The 19,576-nt window shown below is 42.6% G+C and overlaps 1 protein-coding gene across 1 annotated transcript in view; it reads right to left on the bottom strand.

Moving 5' to 3' along the window:
* Positions 1-19,576, bottom strand: part of SMPD4 (sphingomyelin phosphodiesterase 4) — a 1,415,848-nt gene that overhangs the window by 409,290 nt on the left and 986,982 nt on the right. The window contains exon 16 of the mRNA XM_044068837.1: positions 7,303-7,403. Coding sequence (XP_043924772.1) covers positions 7,303-7,403 — 101 coding nt within the window. The remainder of the gene's footprint in view (positions 1-7,302; positions 7,404-19,576) is intronic.

The raw sequence follows: 19,576 nt of genomic DNA, 5'->3' as shown, positions 1-19,576 counted from the left end.
TGCCACTTCTTGCAGAAGCACTGTGTTCCTGCCCAAACTGCATCTTACGGAAATAACATTTACAATTCTTACACTTCCTAGTTTCACATTACTGCTGCTCTTCTCTCAATATCACAACCACCCAATACCATCTTTGACTCAAGTCTAAGGCACTCCAGATTTTTCTAGCCAGCTCCAGGGCTCGTTTCTGTTGTTCAATAATTTTCCTTTGAAAGAAAGGAAATTCTTTCACTGTCAATTTCTTTCTGAAGGGCCTGCTATTATTAGACTGAGAGGCAGTGCTGACTAAACTGCTTTATTTCCTTATTAGCCTGTTGTGCATACCTCTCAACTCTCCCTGATTTTGACTCAAAATGTAGCTCTGTCCCTCTTAACCCTTCCTAAAACTGGTGACTCTTGGAGGAAACCTGGTGAATTATACTCAGTAAATAATGGCAGTAATTAAGAGTTATAGATTTCTTTTTATTCTGCCAATGTCTCAAGTTAACAGTATTAATGTTTTAAAAATGTCCCCGATTGTACATTATTCTGTTTGTCCCTAATTAGTCGACAGCTATGCTGTTGTGCATCTAAAAATGTCCGATCATCTGGGACAAAAACACAGCTGGGTATAGTAACCTCAGGCTTGCACCTGCCTCTCAATATTCCCTGATTATAGGGATAAAACACATTTTTCTGTCTGATGTACAGTGAATAATTATTTTCCACACACACACTGATGTCACCAACTGTAAACACTTTCCCTGCTAATGCAATTTTGCCAGGAGTAGATCTTTCCGCTGGTATGACTGCATCTTTACTTTTAAAGGTCTTGGCTTCTTTCCCATGGCCTAATTTGGAGCATACACTTGGGGTTCCCTTTCTTTTTCTTCTTCTCCCTTTGGCTTCATCTGTTGGGGATTGACACAGGAACAACAGTCCGCAGAATGATTGGCAGTGAAGTTTTATGATGTTGAATAGCCAGCCCCATGCCCAACCTTCCACAGAAGGCACACACACACATGCACTCACACTTAGGGTCAATTTAAAGTGTCCAATTCACCTGCAGCATGTATTTGGAATGTGGGAGGTAACTGGAGCACCCGGAAGAAACTCACGTGACCGCAGACAGGACATGCAGACTCTGCAAAGAAGGCATCCCAGCCGAGAATTGAAACGGGGAAAGTCTTGCTGTGAGGCAGCAACGCTAACAGCTACATAACCGTGGCTGCCCACATGGGGCTCCCTTTCAATTAACAAACTCTGCTGTAGAATACCAGTCTAGCTGCCTATTTGTACTGGCACAGCAGAAAAAACTCAGAGTTTCTCTAACTCTAACTTTTCTCTTTTTAGAAATCGTTTTTCTTGAGAAGCTACATATTTAGAGAGTCTTACCTTCATTTCATCCTTTGATTTGTGCAGTTTTATCAGCTCATCTTAACAACTAGCTTAAACATTTTGTCTATTCCTTCCACTCTTGTCATTTGACTTGATATATTATTCCAGTTTCACACTTTTTAAATACCTCTGAATGCATTTTATGCCTCTAAATTACTGGAAGCCATCTCCTGTACAAACAGCTGAAGCCTGGACTGCATTTTGCTAAACAGTTGCAAGACTTTTCTCCTGAGTTTTTCTTTTTCTCCTTTTATAGTTGATTTTCACTTACTTTCTCCAGATTTCAACTTTGCTGACATACGGGCAGTGCAGTGACTAGCCAGTAACTGAATTTTACCTATATTTTTACCTTTTATTTCTCTTCTTTTTCACATTAGGAGAGCTCTACATCAACCCGCTCTTCAGAGTGCAGCCATCTTGGAATCTTAGCAGTCTATCTTTGTTTGACCAGCAAGTTTTTTAAGTGATGCCTCCTGTGTTTACAGGTGGGCATTATTAAATTCCCTGTATATTTTAAAGGGATCTACATGGTGACTGGGGTCCAAACTAGGGCAAAGCAGATGATCATCAGCAACTGGACTATGTTTGCCATAAGGGCACTTAATTGGTTCTAAAGCCCAAATTGTTGGATTCAACTTCTACAACTGCAAACTCTCTGAAACAGTAACCCCCTGGCAATACTCTAATCAGATATTTGCAAGAAGTTAAGAAAGAATTCTGAATGGTCTGCTCTTTGAAGAGATGGGCATTCAAGTTCTCTCAGACATGAAGAAAAACAGTTAGTGGGTCTCCTCCTTACATAAGTTTTGATTTTTATCCCATTTAGGAGAGCCCTCCTGTTGGACCTGTACCATGATGAGGTCCCCAAGTTGTTGACCTGCAAAGAACACCTTAACAGAATCACCTTTGTCAGTTTGAAAGGTACAGATTCAGATTATAAGAAAACAATTTTTCAACAACACTCCTGTATTTTCAATTTTTTTGTGTTGTCCTGCATGCATGCACTAGTGTAACATTCTGCTTCAGCCACAAGGATGGTTCTAAGTACTGACCATATCAATGTAACCCTGTATGCAAGTCAAAAAAGACCGCAGAATACTGCTATACAAATGAGCAAATCTTCTAACTGATATGCCTGCTAATAAGAAAAGTTTACCATTAATATTACTGAGAAGGCAAGCATTACAAAATAAATCTGAATCCATATTTGCCTCCATTTTCTTCTATGCTAACAAACTAACTAGACTTTTTTTTTTTTAATACTCACAATGCTAAGAATTGTTTTTTATGCTGTGATATAAAAATTCTGTATCTGGCTTCCTCTATCATAACATGTAAAACAAAATGTTATAACTCCATTCAGTAAAATCTATTTTGAGTCCCTACATGCATTAGGACTGGTGTAATGGTTAAGGTGCCTACCTTATCAACACAAGGTAAAGGTTTTGATTCATCCCTTTGGTAGGGAAGTTGATTAGGCTTCAAATCGGCCATAGAGGCAGCTAGCCTAGTAATTCACTATGACCCTATAAAGTTGCATCATGATTTCCTATCATCATAAAGTGCAAAGCTGTCACAGCTCCATTTGGTAAATTCTGCTCCCTGCCTACACATGTATTAGTGCCTTACTGAGTACAACAGCACACAAAGTACATGGTACTTTCACATCTGTAACCGAAATGCAAAATGTCAAAACTGCATTCAGTAAAATCTGTTTGCTTCACAGTTATCACAAAATGCAATGTAAAACCATTTTCCCATCCCCATATGCATTAATGCCATACTGCAGAAAGCAGTGTACACTACAGCTACTTTTAGGTTTATAACAAAGCAAAGTATCCATGGTCCACTCTGAAATCTGTTTTGTTTCCCTGTCCATATTAAGATGCTACTTCTTGCTTCCTGTTCTAAATGTTACTACCTCCACTCGATAAAATCCGTTTTTACCCCCCCCCCCTGCTTCAGTAACTAAATCAATGAGATGCTTATATGGAGCTGGGGTGGACGGCACACTCTCTCATCCTTGTGTACCTGCTTTCATTGCTACCTTTGCAACACATTCCCTGTTCTTCTGGCACCTACTGGAACTTTGGTGGCATCCATGTTCTTATTTCACAGCAAGGTGCATGAGATGTCTTGTAGCAATTGAAATGAAGCCTGAAAGACAGATAGACATACACACAACAGGCTACAGTAGCCGTGCTTGTAACCTACATGTTGAAGGCAAAATAATCACAGAGAAGGCAAGTTGGAAAGTTTCATTACATTTTTAATTTCATTTTAAAGCTGCACTCATGCACATTTATAGGATGTTGACAAAATGGACTTGAATGAAGCACTATGAAAGCAGACTGCCTGTGGAAAAAAGTAAGGCCACACTTTGATCAAAGAAGGTTTTTAATACTGCATTTGATTACTTTTGCTGTTAAAATGTGATGGCACATCTATTACGCAACTGTCATTGTTTCCTTTTGTTCTTCTTTGCTGCCAGAGACCTCATATGCAAGTTACAAAACAAACTTTTATCTCCATGCATTTTTGCTCTTCCACCATGCCTTCAGACATTCCATGCCTCAGACAACTGCACTTTGGCCCACCTGTCCATCCTTGGAGGATGACCTTCAGAACCAAGAAGGCAAGAGACATCTAGAGGAGGCCATCATTCAGGCAGCAGAGAGAGAACTGCTTGAGTCGTTGCCAGGATCCAAGCTACGACTATTTTATGACAGTCCTAATGTCACCTCCTGGACATATGAACCTGTGCCCTTGCCAGCGTACCGGCTACAACATTTATGTTGGCCTTACTATTGCCCTCAGGTTGAGAAGTAAATTGCGTCACAACACGAGGATCAGAAAGCCTCCCTCCTTCAGTGTACATTCTAACTCAACCACTTAACTGTGATAACATAAAGGTAGCATAGTGAGGCCAAAGCCCATCCCCAGGGCATTGACTTGTGTACTCATACCCCTCCCAATGAAAGGATTGATGCATTCTGTTTCTGACTCCATCCCACCCCCCCCCCCCCAAAAGGAGGCACACATCATCTGCCATCTCCATCAACTGCCTGAGCACTGACTGAACCTGGGTCACCTGGGTCGTTGTCAGGGCTTTATCCTTGTAAATCTCTTGAAATGGCTCAAATGAATAGACAACATTGGAGGAAAAACTATGCATCGCCAGAAGGTAAAGTGCTTCTTGTACTACATGCTTCTGAGACAATAAAAATATTTTTATAAATGGCTTACATTAATGTTAGTGGTTCTCTTATCATGTAAAAGTGGGGATTTTTTAAGTAAAGGGATATAGGAAAATCACATCAGAACAAGCGCCCATCCAGTAAAAAGGCGATATTTAGAATTAGTAGTCAGTAAAAGTAAAGTTAACCAAACCCTATCACTTACATGCTAAAGGATGTCCTTCACCATATTTTACTGCAGAGATAAAGTGAGCAGACTGGCTCAATTTACATCTAGGGATAGGAGAGTGCAATTTTGTGCGTTTTTTATCTATAATGTGAATGAACTTCAGTAAGGATGATTATGGACAACACATATGCAAAATTTAATCTTTTGGCTTAAAACAGAAGGAAGCTACTTTACTTACGGTTTCTGACATGTTTCTATATCACATTTTTTTGCCAAATAGAAGTCTGCAAATCACTAGTACTGAAAGCAATGTGCTCACAAATGGGTCTATATTACACCAACGAACAATTAAATGTTCGAATCTGTAAAGGTCGACCTTTACAGATCGACCATTGAAATGTTCAAAAATGTTTAAAAAAAAAAAAAAAAAGTGACAAAAAAACAAACTAAAGGGTGTAAGCAGGGGGGAAAGGCCCCTGCACCCCCACACCCCCCCTACTTAAATATACCAACTCTAGGATCGGGCTACAGTGTAGAGAATGAGAAATTTCCGCACTGATGTGCGATCTCGGACTTCTGTTACTTTTTTTTTTTTAATTTTTATTTTATTACATCTTTGAACATTTAAATATTCGATCTCTAAAGGTCGACCTTTAGAGATTTGAATATTTAATCGTTCATTAATGTAATACAGACCCTCATAAATCACTATTTTGACTTTCTTAATCTTAACAAAAAACCCACAAAAAAGCAGATGTAGCACATTGTCCCCATTTTCACATTTTCAGTAAACTGGGGCTATATGGGACTGGGGACCCTAGTCCCTTACTCCAAGGGCAAAGGATCTAGTGACCTCTCTCTCCATCTGTCATCCACATGGTGGGCTTGGGCTGCCCCGATAGGTACAAGCTGGCATTAGCTGCTCATTGCCCTCCGCCCTTGCCACCAGAGCCACTAATCAGACTCTGGTGGTCTGTGGTGTAACCAGTGCTCTTACCTCTCTATGCCACAGACGTGGATCATTAGCTGTACAAGTTGACAGGTATTTGTCTTATGTCTACATCAGTTTCCAAGATATAAATAATTATGGAAATTTACAGAAAAGCAAGACGAGACTTTTTGGATTACTATATGTCACTGTACTCGTGTAAAGGTTAATGGTTTGATTACTTTCACTTAAAAATACTTTTTAAAGGACAATGCAATGCACATTTTATAGCATTTACCGATTACAAAACACATTTGCTTGTTTTACACTTAACTTGATTTTTCAAAAAATGTTCACGAATATATGTAGGTCCACAGGCTGTTAGATCGTGTTATGGAGATGAACGCTTCAATGAAGAGAAACTACCAAAGCAAAACTACAAAAAATGCACATCCAGTACTGGAAAAACAGATTTCAGCACAAATCCGGAAACAAAAACAATGTAAAAAGCTCCATTTTGAAATGTCAGGACTGGAAATGACTACTTCCGCCATACAGAAAAAAGTCTAAAATGCAGGAGAAGAGCAAATGTACATCATTTTTCTCCTTTATACTTATGTGGGAGGTAACCCCCCCTTCCCTACCCCCCAAACTTATACAAACCAACATCATGATCGTAATACCATGGAGAAAAAGAAATATTCTCAGAAATGTCAATCTAGGACTTAGACAATGCAAGTCCTGATTTTCAGCAATTCAGTCTCCATATTACGGGACTTGCCATTGTGGGTCCTGACTTTTCCAACTGTTATTTGTAAAAATGTACAACTTGCTGTGTCCATGACTCGCACCTCAGACATCTTCCTTAACTGTATATTAACTCCACCACTGCCCTACTGTTGAGCATGGCCTAAATTCAAAACCATGCCCCGTGTACTATAGTGCTTCTGCTCTGTAGCTTTTATAGTACATTTCAATGTAGTCTGAAGAAATCGTACTACACTTGCTTCCGCTCTAAACCAGTTTCAGCTATTCACTGCACTAGTCATTAAGACCCCTGTTATGGCATATGCCCCAAAAATCTCCCATTCCATGGTCACTATATTCCCACACCCTCTCTTTCCTCAAACTGTCAAGGCCAGTTTCCTGTAGTTAACTACAGATCTGATGCACAATCTTCCTTCCACAATTTCAATGATAAAAGTGGGACTATACTACAGATGTTTCACAAAATTAAGTTAGACTGAAAATAAAGAGCCAAATGCATCACTTTTGTTTTCCACGAAGACCATCCAAAACAAGTAGACAGTGGTGAAAAACCTTCGATGGTAAAAGAAAATCCCTTACCTTTACACCTCCGTAAAGATAAAAGGGGAAAAAAAACATGAAATCAGAATAAGTACCTCAGTCAGTCACAAGGAATATTGGCTGGGAATTTCCTGTGGCACTTGGACTCTCAAGTTCCACAGATGGATGAACCTCCTCTCCCCAAATATTTCAGTCTTATTCCTATAGGGTATGACTTATCAATGCAACTTTGGACAGAACATTATCACACTTTTACTTTGTGCAGAAATTTTGGAAACATGACTTGCGTAAAGTGCCAGAGAAACATGACATACAGAACTTACCATTTTTCAGATACAGTGCGATCTTGCACATCTGCTCCTAGAAGAACTTTATCACTGGCATATCTCCATGGCTGAATATAGCTTAGCCAAGTCTCTAAAACCTTTATAAAATACAATAAATAAGGTAACTTTAATGAAGGGAAAGAGATTAAATGAAAATATTTCTATATCAAAATCTTAATGAAATTCACAAACGTAAAGATAAAGTAACTTTATGGGCTGAGCAATCCACTACAGTAGATAGCATCATCACTTAACTGACTACCTCAAAAAGAACGGATAACATTATAAATTTTCCCCTCACAGATCTTTTTGACATAATTTGTATTTTTTACCCTCACAGAGCTGTATGCTATAATCTGCATTTTTACATTATGTGATGAAGAACCAATGACAGACCCCAACCATGCAACAAAGACTAGATGATTTAGGATTTTTGCTTGGAAGTGCTTGGATAGGTATTTTATACCCCAAGCAGACTCCAAATAATTTTTCCTCTGGCAGGCTGCAAATGCTGGAGACGTGAGGAGGAAGAAATAGGTAATTGGGAACATATTTTATGGGAGTGTAATGAGTTGGTGGACTTTAAAAATTCCCTACAGAGTACTCTGTCAGAAATACTGGGTGATTAAATTGATGTAACCAAGGAAATTACTTTTTGAGCTGTGATACAGGATTTGAATTGCCTAGACATAGTAAGGTCTTGCCGAGTTTAATTCTGGTGGCTAAAAACTGATGAACTAATTGTGAAATTATACCCAATATGAATGAAACACCAACCAATGGATCCAGACCATGCATAATGTTTATTAAAATGAAAAACTTTCATCCTCGAGATCACAGGAATTCATCAGAATACAAACACATACTGAAAAGGCATTTAAATAATTAAAGCAATTACCACATGACTTATCTGGTCCTATGGTAAGGAGAAATTTGCTGCTCCTGCCCTCTGTAATTCTGATGAATGATTATTAGAATCTATTTGTCTGAAACGATCTGCTGGCAATGAAAACAATGCAGATTTAGACTTTCTGGAAGAGAAAGGCGGCCAGGATGGGCGGGGATGTGGGGGGGGGGGTGTCACAAGGTCTCTTGAATAGTCAGACTTGTTGGAGTGTCCTTGATTTTGCAAGGTTTGAGACTTCTTTTTGGAAACTCCTTGCCACTTCTTAAACATCTGTTAACCTGAATTCTATTGAGACAGTTTATTTTGTTTTTCGCTGTTCCTGTAACTAGTGTAGTCCAGATTCAGATTTGCTGTATCCAGGACTGTATGTAAGCTTCTGAGCCCCCCCCCCCAAGCTTTCTGTGTTGGAGGGAAGCCTTCTAGCTTTATCAGTGGGAGTGGTAAGCACTAGGTAACCTATCTACCACATAAGGAGTGGTTCTGGCCCAGAAATTGTAGTTATTGGCCGTTTGGGCAGTTTTTCCATCTCTCAACTTTCTGATTTAAAAGCCCACATTTGCACGTTTCCCCCCTTTCCTGTAACTAGTTTAGTCCAGATACAGATTCTTACTTTTAGCACTTGAATTTGCTTATTCGTGATCAGCACTTGCTCAGAACTTGTAAGCACTAAATAACCTACTAATTACTACAGCATTCAACCTGCCTCATTACCTAGAGGAAAACAGTTTTGTGCTTACTTTCATCATTTGCTTAGAGAACAACAGCTCTTGTACTCACTTTCCTCACTTACCTAGAGGAAAATAGTTTTTTTATTCAGGCATGTCCAAGGGTCAGCTCCCAGTGTTCTCTCCTGTCTATCTGATGAATCTGGGCATCTTGGGGCAATGTAGATATTGCCTCATGTACACAGACAACCCTCTCCTCCTACTCCCCGACACTACAACCTGTGAGAGATGCACTTATCTAGCCAAACTGGAGGTAAAGCTCTCTCCAATCAAGACTGAATTTGACAGTCAAGCGGAGAAGGTAAACACTTGCACCACACCACACTCATCACAGTCTCACTAAATCTACACCACCAAAATCCACACACAGAAACACAAAAACATTCGCAGAGGCTCTCAATAATAATCTGCTCAAGCAACAGAGACCTCCAAAGCAGAAATGCAAGCAACCTCCACCCCCCAACACAACCCAAATGACACATAGCCCGCAGACTCAGTGTGCCACTCAACCACAGCCAATAAGGCAAAACAACGTACCCAACACACTAGTCATAAGTGACTATAGTCAGGCACACTGATGTCCCACTCACCAGGCTAAACAAGGAGAAGGTTACTGTCAACAGCCTGTCGGGTGCCAGGATCCGCCACATAACCCACTCACTCGGGTCACTCCACAACAAGTACAAATATGACTTTGTCATTGTCCATGTTGGTGTGAACAACCTGAGACGTACCTCCATGGACTACATGAAGAGAGACATGGAGGAGCTCTCCGATCTTGTAGCCCAGGCAGGTATGAGTAGCATTCTGCCATCACCCAGAATGATGTCGCAGTACAAGGACAAAATTATTGACTTCAACAATTGGCTAAGCTTCTGGTGCCATTCTAAAGGGATCCAGTGGGATGACATGGTTGACAGACCAAGATGCTTTGCCACAGATGACCTGTACCTGTTACCCCTGTGATTCCGGATACTGGCTAAGGTTCTTGCCGCCCCATAGTACCTTTTTTAGGCAAGGTTCAAATGACAAATTTACCACCGTAACAGGAACAGGCAAGCAAAAATGGAGGGTGATGCTACTCAATGCTAGAAGTCTAAATCTCAAAATGCACTCACTCGAGGCACTCCTTAAAATGGAGAACATCGATATCTGTGCAGTGACTGAGACCTGGTTCAAGCCTCCAGAGAGCACCCCCTGCACTACCAGGCTATAACTCATACCACACTTTTCGGCAATGTAACATGGACCGGAACACCAAAGGCAGAGGTGTGTCCATATTCATTAAGGATATCCACACCTCCAGGCTAGTTGCTCAGCATAATGCAGCCGTGGTTATCCAAGTGCAACTAACTCTGGGCAAAACTGCAATCCAAATTGTAGCTTGCTACAGATCACCCACCATGCCCCAGGATTCCCACTCCTCTTTTCTTGATGTACTGGAAAATATTAGGGTTCAACCAAACACCCTAATAATGGGCGATTTCAACTACCCCATCATTAACTGGGAAAACTACTCATGTACCAACTCCTTCGCTCAACGCTTTCTGGAATTCATAAACTCCAATGCCTGGATCAACTTATCCACACCCCCACCAGGGGCAACAATATCCTAGGTCTAGTCATTACGAACATGAGTGACCAGTGTTCCACACCTGAAGTCAACGCCTCAATGGTCCGATCCGACCATAAGCTAATTACCCTAGATATCCACATCCTGCACCCCCCGTTAAGGAAACCATGGTAAAAAATTTCTCCAAAGCAAACTACATGCTTCTTAAGACAGAAGTGGTGAACCTCATGACACCCATGCAGATGGATAATACAGTTACGACTATTGAATCCTACACAACTGCACTTTATAAGCACTTACATGAGTGCAAGGATCGTGCTATCCTAAACAAAGCCAAGACGCTATCCTCCCAAAAAAAAAAAAAAAAAAAGGAAGCCAATCTGGTTGTCCCCTGCCATAAACAAACTGTACAACAGAAGGAAGAAACTGTTGCAACAGAGAGTAAAACCCAATGAGTGGTGGAGCTCCCTGGTCTGCGATCCCTGATAAAATCCACCAAAGCTAGTTACGAAAACAAAATCGCCACTGGTTCTAAAGACAGCCACAAAGCATTCTATAGCTATGTCAAGAATCTCAATGGCAATACTCAGATCTGCTCTGAGTTACAGCACAATGGCACTAAATATGTAGATCCAACTGATATTGCCAACATCATGGCAGATGGGCTCTTTAGGGGGTGAGGGGGGGTAAAGTTAGCACTGAACCTCTCTCTATACCGGAAGAATGTAAAGTTCCTGTAATCACGGCTGCACAGGTAAAAAACACACTCTCCAAAGCCAAGAACACAGCATCCATGGGACCAGACAACATCCCAGGCTGCGTTCTACATGAACTACAGAACTAACTGGCACCCCACTTAAGTACCATGTTAAATCATAGCCTCACCTCAGGCTTTGTGCCTGCTGAATGGCACAAAGCGACGGTTATCCCACTCCACAAGGGGGGAGCCACCATGGACCCTGGGAACTACCGCCCCATTAGCCTGACGAGCCTGGTCTGCAAGGCCATGGAACGCATCATCATGGAACGTACAAACAAAGACACTGGTAATCTCCAAATTCTGGACCCCACCCAGTTCGGGTTTGTAAAAGGCAGATCATGTCTCCTAAACCTGATAGACTTCTTTGAAGCAGTCACCAAAGCCGTAGACAAGGGTAAGGTGGTTCACACTGCCTATCTAGATCTTGCCAAGGCTTTCAACACCATCCCCCATTCTGGAATTATAGATAAACTCACTAAACTAGGCATAAATCCCTATGTCACAAGATGGGTTGCCAACTGGCTCACTGACAGAACCCACACTGTGAAAGTAGCAGACTCCAAATCCGACTTCAGACCAGTGACAACTGGAGTACCACAGGGTTCAGTCCTGGGTCCTCTCTTGTTTGGTATCTACTTCTCTGAAGTACAGGCTAACACAGAAGGTCTTTGGCTAATGAAGTTCGCAGATGACTGCAAACTAGGAGCCACAATCGAAACTCCTAATGATGTGGACATCCTACAAAAGGGCCTCACTGAGACAGATGCCTGGTGTCAAAGCCATGGCCTCAAGCTCAATGCCAAAAAGTGCATTGTCATCTCCTTTGGTAAAAACTCTGTACCCATGAACTATAACATAGGCGGTAGTATACTTAACACCGAAAGTGTGGTGAGACCTTGGGACACAGGTGGACAGTAGTATCTCCTTTGATAATCACATCGCCACAGTAGTCAGGAAATCCTTCTACGTAGCACACCTCATCACAAAAGGTTTCTCGTCCAGAAAAAAAGAGGTCATTGTCCCCCTCTACTCATCACTCACTCATTAGACCCATTATAGAGTACAATGCCCCTTTTGGTATGTACCTCACAAAACATCTACAACTGGAAAGGGCGCAGAAATACCTCACAAAGAGGATTACCGGCCTCAAAGAGATGCCCTACGCAGACCATCTCAAAAAACTCCAGCTTTACTCCGTCGCATATCGCCTATTCAGAGGTGATCTCTGCCTAACATACAAAGCTATGTCTAACCCAGAGCTATTGGACATCCCAATCCCTCCGAGCTCCATGCTCTAGGGACCTAAACCTTGTCACCACAATAAACAGAACATGCCGGAGGGATAGATTCCTGTTCCAGAGACTTCCCATACTCTGGAATAAACTACCTACCTATATCAAACAAAGCTCCTCATTAGCACTCTTCAAGAAAAATCTTGATGATTGGATTGGAAATGGGAACTTCACCCTGGGGATCACCTCTGTGGTTCTGCTCGACAGTGGCACAGGAAAATAATTTTCTTGGGTGGCAAAAGCCAGGGTACCTTTTTGGCTGGGCTTGTATAAGCCCTAGGGCCGATAGCCTAGTACCTACCTATAAACCTATGAGATGGCAGAGGCATGAATTTTAATAGAAGAGAAGGAGAGACCCCTGTGTAGTAGGTCTGCTAGGGAATCCAGGATGAGAGGTAGGGAGGGCTGTGCTGTTTCGGCTCCCTTAGCCTGGATCCAGGTGCTAAACCTTTTCCACTTGTCAGCATAGGATTTTCTAGTGCTGGGGCATCTCGCCTCACGTATCACATCTAGGACTTGTTTGCTTAGGCTAGCAGCTTGAGGAGAGGTTAAGGAATAAGCCAGGTTGACAGGTTGAGGGTCTGCAATTGGGGATGCATGAATTCTCCATTCTTCTGGGTCAGGAGTGTGGGATCTGAGGTAGGTGCCATGGTGGCAGGGGTGACAGGTTGCGCAGCAGTGGGTACTAGTGCTGGTGTGGCCAGTCTGGGGCAATCAGGATTGTCCTTGGTTTTTTCTCCCTTATTTTGAGCAGTACCCTTGAAATGAGTGGTAGAGGCCAAAATGCATAGACCAAGAGGTTTACCCATTGGAAGGATAGAGCATCCACTTTCCAGGCCTTGCTGTGAGGTTCCCTGGTGGAGAATTTGCTGAGCTGATGATTGGCGTGGGAGGCAAAGAGGTCCATCTTCGGGGTGTCCCATTTCTGGGTTACAAGGGTGAGGGTTCTGTAGTCTAGGTGTCACTCGTGTGGGTCTAGCAGGTTTCTGCATAAGTTGTCTGCCAGACAGTTTAGGGAGCCTGGCAGAAATTGTGCTAGTAGGTGTATCTGCATGGCTGAAGCCATATGCCAAAGGGTCATGGCGAGCCTGCAGAGAGGATAAGAGTGAGTCCCTCCCTGCTTGTTGTACCACATCCCTGTGGTGTTGTCTGTTTTGATCAGTAGAGGCCCCAGTGAGAATAGGGGTCTGAAAGCTGTCAGAGTGTGCTTAACAGCTAGCATCTCTTTTTGGTTGATGTGGGGCTCCAATGGCCCTGAATGCACCTGCCGTCCAGGTGTGCACACCAGGCACAGTCTGATGCATCTGTGTTGAGGGTCTGGGCGGTGTGGGGTTGTGAGAAGGGAAGTCCCTTGTTGTGGTTGCATGCTGCTGCCCACCAAAGAAAATCTTTCCTTAGACAAGGTATCATTGGTGTGATAGTTTCCAGGTCTTGAGAGTGTTGACACCAAAGGCTTTTTAGGTACCATTGTAGTTTCCTCATATGCAGTCTGGCATATGGAATGAGTAGAATCTAGGGGGCCATGAATCCTAGAGCTTGCAGGATTTTCCCTGCGGATAACTGGGTTCTGGTGGCTAATTGAGAAAAGTAGCCTGTCAGGTAGGTTTGTTTTTCTTGAGTAAGGAATGCCATCTGGGATGCTGTGTCCAGGCTTGCTCCCAGGAATACAATATTTCTGTGGAGACTAGTTTTGATTTATTTTCGTTGATAGTATTCCCCAGGGAGGTCAGTAGGTCCTTTACAAAGGTCAGATGCTGTAAAGTACAGTTTTGTACCTACCATAAATGTAGATGTTCAAGTGTTCACACTGCTGCAGTCATTACGCTTGGGTTATCCTGCCGTCAGGCGGTCCCGCAGTCGGCCAGAGTTCCAAAGTCTTGGTCCGGCGTCGGTTGCTGTCACTTCTTCCCTGACGTCAGTGCGCCAGGGGTATACAAGATGCATCCAACGCCATTTTCTTTAGTTTTTCTTGCCCCAGATGCCAGGTGCCCACAAGTAGGTAGGCAATACATATTGCTAATAAAACATATATATAAAATAAAAACAATACCTTCAGTTACAAGCAAATACACCACAAAGGTTGTATAGAAGTCCAGCTAGGACAGAGGGGATGGAGAGAGGGTAACCTGGACTGCAGCAGTGTGAACACTCGAACATCTACATTTATGGTAGGTACAAAACTGTACTATGTTCATCGTGTTACACTGCTGCAGTCATTACACTTGGGTAGAATCCCAAAGCTATGGTTGGGTGGCTGGTCTATAAAGAGTTAGGATTGGCTATGAGGCCCTGCAGAACTGCAGTGGCAAATCCTGCTCTGGATTTAGAGTAAAGAGGCAAGTGGTAATGCTTGGTAAAGGTGTGCACTGAAGTTACAGCCTCCAAAATGTCCTTGGTTGGTACTCCTCTGAGAAAGGCTGTTGAAGTGGCTGTTACTCTGGTAGAATGTGGCCTAATGTTATTAGGGACTGATTTTCCATGCTATGTGTAGCAGTAACGAATACAATGTCCTATCCATTTGGAGATAGTCTGCTTTGAGACGGCCTTGCCCTGTGATCCTGCAGCATATGCTACAAACAATTGCTCAGTTTTCCTGAAAGCTTTTGTTTTGTCCAAGTAGAAGCATAGCTGCCTGTGTATGTCCAAAGAGTGCAGAAGTTTCTCCCCTTTATTCTGGGGGTTTGGATAAAAAGTTGGCAAATGGATGGTTTGGTTAAGAGCCACACTAGATATCACCCTTTGGCATAAAGGTAAGGTTTGTCCTTAAAGAAACCCTGTCCTGATGAAAAATTATAAAAGGTTCCACTGCCATTAATGCCTGTAGCTCTGAGACTCTTCGTGCTGAAGTTACTGCCAGGAGCAGAGCTGTTTTCCATGATAAAAATTTTAGATCGGCTGTATTGGCTGGCTCAAAAGGTGGTAGGGTCAGTTTTTCCAAAAAGTACAGTTTTGTACCTACCATAAATGTAGATGTTCGAGGATCCACATTGCTGCAGTCCTAACTATTGGGTAGTCCGCTGTCCAGTCGGCCCGAATACCAAAGTATTGGCTGGCGTCGGTTGCTGTCACTTCTTCCCTGACGCCAGTGCCAGGGTATACAAGATGCATCCACGCCATATCCTCAGTTTTTCTTGCCCCAGATGTCAGAAGACCCTAAAAGTAAGGCCAAAACCAATTGCTAACACCAAACATACCTACACTAAAATATATACAATATATACAAAGGTACCAGAAAATATACTCACCTACACAACCACCTAAACAGAGGGGAAGGAGAGGGTAACCTGGACTGCAGCAATGTGGATCCTCGAACATCTACATTTATGGTAGGTACAAAACTGTACTATGTTCTTCGTGTTACATTGCTGCAGTCATTACACTTGGGTAGAATCCCAAAGCAGAGGTTGGGAGGCTGGCAAATCATAAGGAAGCAGGAGCTGATAACATGCCTTGCAAAATAGCTGTGGCAAAACCAGCCCTAGACTTAGAGTAGAGAGGAAGGTGGTAATGCTTAGAGAAAGTATGCACTGAACTCCAAGTAGCTACCTCCAAAATATCCTTAGTTGCCACCCCCCTGAGAAATGCTGTTGAAGTGGCAGTAGCCCTAGTGGAATGAGGCCTAATCCCAGCTGGAATTTCCTTGCCATGATGGGAATAACAAAATGCAATGCAGAACCCAATCCACCTAGAAATAGTTTGTTTTGACACAGGCTTGCCCTGTGATCCTGCAGCAAAAGAAACAAACAACTGCTGAGACTGCCTAAAATCCTTAGTCCTGCTTAAATAGAAGCATAGCTGCCTGTGTACATCTAAAGTGTGCAAAAGTTTTTCCCCTTTATTTTGGGGATCTGCATAGAAAGTAGGCAAATGAATAGTTTGGTTAAAAGCCACACTAGAAACCACCTTAGGCATAAAGGAAGGATTAGTCCTTAATGATACCCTATCCTTATGAAAAATCAAAAAGGCTCAACCGCCATTAGGCCCTGGAACTCAGAGACGCTTCTTGGAGCAGTAATAGCCCACAAAAGAGCAGTCTTCCATGACAAGTATTTTAGTTCAGCAGTAGGCTGGCTCAAAAGGTTGTAGAGTAAGTTTTTCCAAAACAAAATTGAGGTCCCAAGTTGGTGTTGGTGCTCTCCGGGGCGGTCTTATGTTTTTAGCCCCTCTGAGGTACTGCTTTAGTAAGGGATGAGAGAATAAAGGAGGACCCGTGTTGTAATGTGCTGAAATGGCAGAGGCGTGGATCTTAATTGATGAGAAGGATAGGCCTTTGTCCAGCATCTCAGTTAAGTATTGTAAAATCTGAGGAATGTTTGGGACAAGAGGGTCAAGGCTTTGAGCCTGGTTCCAGGAGCAGAATCTCTTCCATTTTTCTGAGTAAGATTTCCTGGTGCTAGGCCTCCTGACCTCCAAAATGACACCCATAACAGCTTTAGAGAAAGAGGTTGCCTGTTTGACTACTGAAACTGCCATGCAGCCAGGTTTAGGGTTTTGAGCTGACCGTGCAGGATCTGATTGTTTTGTTGAGTCAGAAGGTGTGAAAATTGAGGCAAAATCCATGGTGGGCCTTGAGCCAAGTTCTTTAAGATTGGGTACCAGTGCTGGCGTGGCCAGTCTGGAGCAATCAGGATCATCTGTGTTTTTTCTTGTCTGGCTTTTATGAGTACCTTTGAAACGAGAGGCAGTGGTGGGAAGGCAAAAACTTTTAGGTTTTTCCAGATGAACGAGAGAGCATCCACTATCCATGCTTGTGTGTGTTAAGTCCTTGTGCAGAATTTTTGTAATTGGCAATTCAGTGGGGAGGCAAAAAGATCTGTCTGGGAATCCCCATTTTTGCGTTTCCACGCTGAAGATTTGTGGATTCAATTTCCATTCGTGAGGGTCCATGATATTTCTGCTTAGATCATCTGCCAGAGTATTTTTCTTTCCTGGCAGGAATTGTGCTTGCAGATGAACTTGATAAGTTAGAGCTGTGTTCCACAAGGTCATGGCTTGCCTGCATAGGGGATAAGAATGAGTGCGCCCTTGCTTGTTTATGTAACACATTACTGTGGTGGTGTCTGTCTTTAATAATAATTGTCTTGGATGCAGAAGGTCCTTGAAAGCTGTTACGGCATTTTGAACAGCCAACATCTCTTTTTGATTGATGTGAAGATGCATTTGGTCTGTGGTCCACTTGCCCTGAATACATTTTCCTGCCACGTGTGCTCCCCAGGCGTAATCCGAAGCATCTGTTAGTGTCTGCCTGGCTGTGGGTAGAGTGAAAGGCTGACCCTTGTTGAGGTGACATGCCTGTGCCCACCATCGAAACTCTTGTTGTAGGCAGGGAATTTTTGGCATTACTGCTTCTAAACTGTGAGTGTGTTGAGTCCAAACACTTTTTAGGTACCATTGTAATTTCCTCATATGCAGTCTGGCATATGGAATTAGTAGTATGCAGGATGCCATGAATCCCAGGGCCTGTAGAATTTTTCTTGCAGGGAGATGGGACTTTTTTGCCAGTAATTGAAAATATTGAGTCAGTTGTCCTTGTTTGTCTGGTGTGAGATAAGCCATCTGGGCCATTGTATTTAAGCTGGCACCCAGGAATATTATCTGTTGTGAGGGCACTAGTTTTGATTTCTTTTCGTTTACTGTGTACCCTAGAGAAATTAGCAACCTTTTTACAAACGCCAGATGCTTTAGAAGAATGTCCTTTGTCTCTGCTTGAATGAGGCAGTTGTCCAGGTATGGATATATTTGAATTCCTTTTTATCTGCAAAATGCAATTACTGGTGCCAGGCACTTTGTAAAGTCCCTGGGCACAGTAGATAAGCCAAAGGGCAGTGCAGAGAATTGGTAGTGCATTGTACCAGCTGTGAACCGGAGGTATCTTCTGCAATTTTGTCTGATAGGGACATGCAGGTATGCCTCTTTGAGGTCCAGAGTAACAAGCCAAGCCTTCTTGCCCAGCATGGGAAGAAGCTGCTGTAGTGTCAACATTTTGAATTTCGGAACATCCAGTTAAGTATTTAGAGTTGAAAGGTCTAGTATGGGTCTCCAGGCTTTGTCCTTTCTGGGGACCAGGAAGAGTCTTGAGTAAAATCCTTGTCCCTGCTGTGGTACTTTTTGAATAGCTCTCATGTCCATGAGGGCTGAAATTTGTTTTTGAGCCTCTGCCCATTGATTTTGTGGCAGGTTTGGCATTCCTTTTAGCCTTGGTAAAGTGGAACCTGTAACCTTGAGACACAATATTCAGAACCCAGTTGTTTTGGGTGATAGTTTGCCAATTTTGAGAAAAAAGTGCTACTTTTCCCCCTAAGGGGGCTGCCAAAAGGGAAATGCTTGGCGTACGAAGGGGGAAGTCATTGGGGCGGTTTCCTGTATGGTTGACACTTGTCCCCACCTTCTTTTGGGGTTAAGGTACCCCACTGTTGTTGTCTGTTAGAGCCTTGGGGTTGAGATCTGCCTCTTGGCGTCTGTATCTGCCTCTCTGTGGCCTGTCTGACACTGGAAAGGACCAATTCTTAGTTGGCCAATTTCTGCGAAATCAAGGTGGCTGTACCTGTAAGAAATATTTGACTGTTTGCATAGATTTAGCTTTACCCTCCATTTTCTTTAACACCTCTTCTGCCTTAACACCAAACAAGGTATCATGCTGTAAAGGAGCATCCAATAATTTTGCCTTAACATGATCAGGCAAACTCTGTTCTTTTAACCAAGCATGTCTTCGAATCACAGAGCCTGTAACTGCAGCTCTACAAGAGGCCTCTAAAGAATCAAAACCACATTGCAGAGTATGTTTTCCCACCTGTTTAACTGCATGCAATAAATCCTGCATTTCTTTATAGTCAGGAGCTTCTGAGCTTGCAAGCATTTTTTGTTTTAACTGAGCCATTAAATATTGTTGGTACTTAAGCATGTGAAACTGGCAATTTAAAGCCCTTACTGCTAAAGTTGCAGAAGTGTAAACTTTCTTCCCCCATCTATCCAATGCTCTAGAATCTCTGTCAGAGGGGACTGGATTTTTTGCAA

This window comes from Protopterus annectens, chromosome 4.part0 (genome assembly GCF_019279795.1).
Source record: "Protopterus annectens isolate FY-2018-M chromosome 4.part0, PAN1.0, whole genome shotgun sequence".
Taxonomy (NCBI): domain Eukaryota; kingdom Metazoa; phylum Chordata; order Ceratodontiformes; family Protopteridae; genus Protopterus; species Protopterus annectens.
This window is presented reverse-complemented; position numbering and strand designations above follow the sequence as displayed.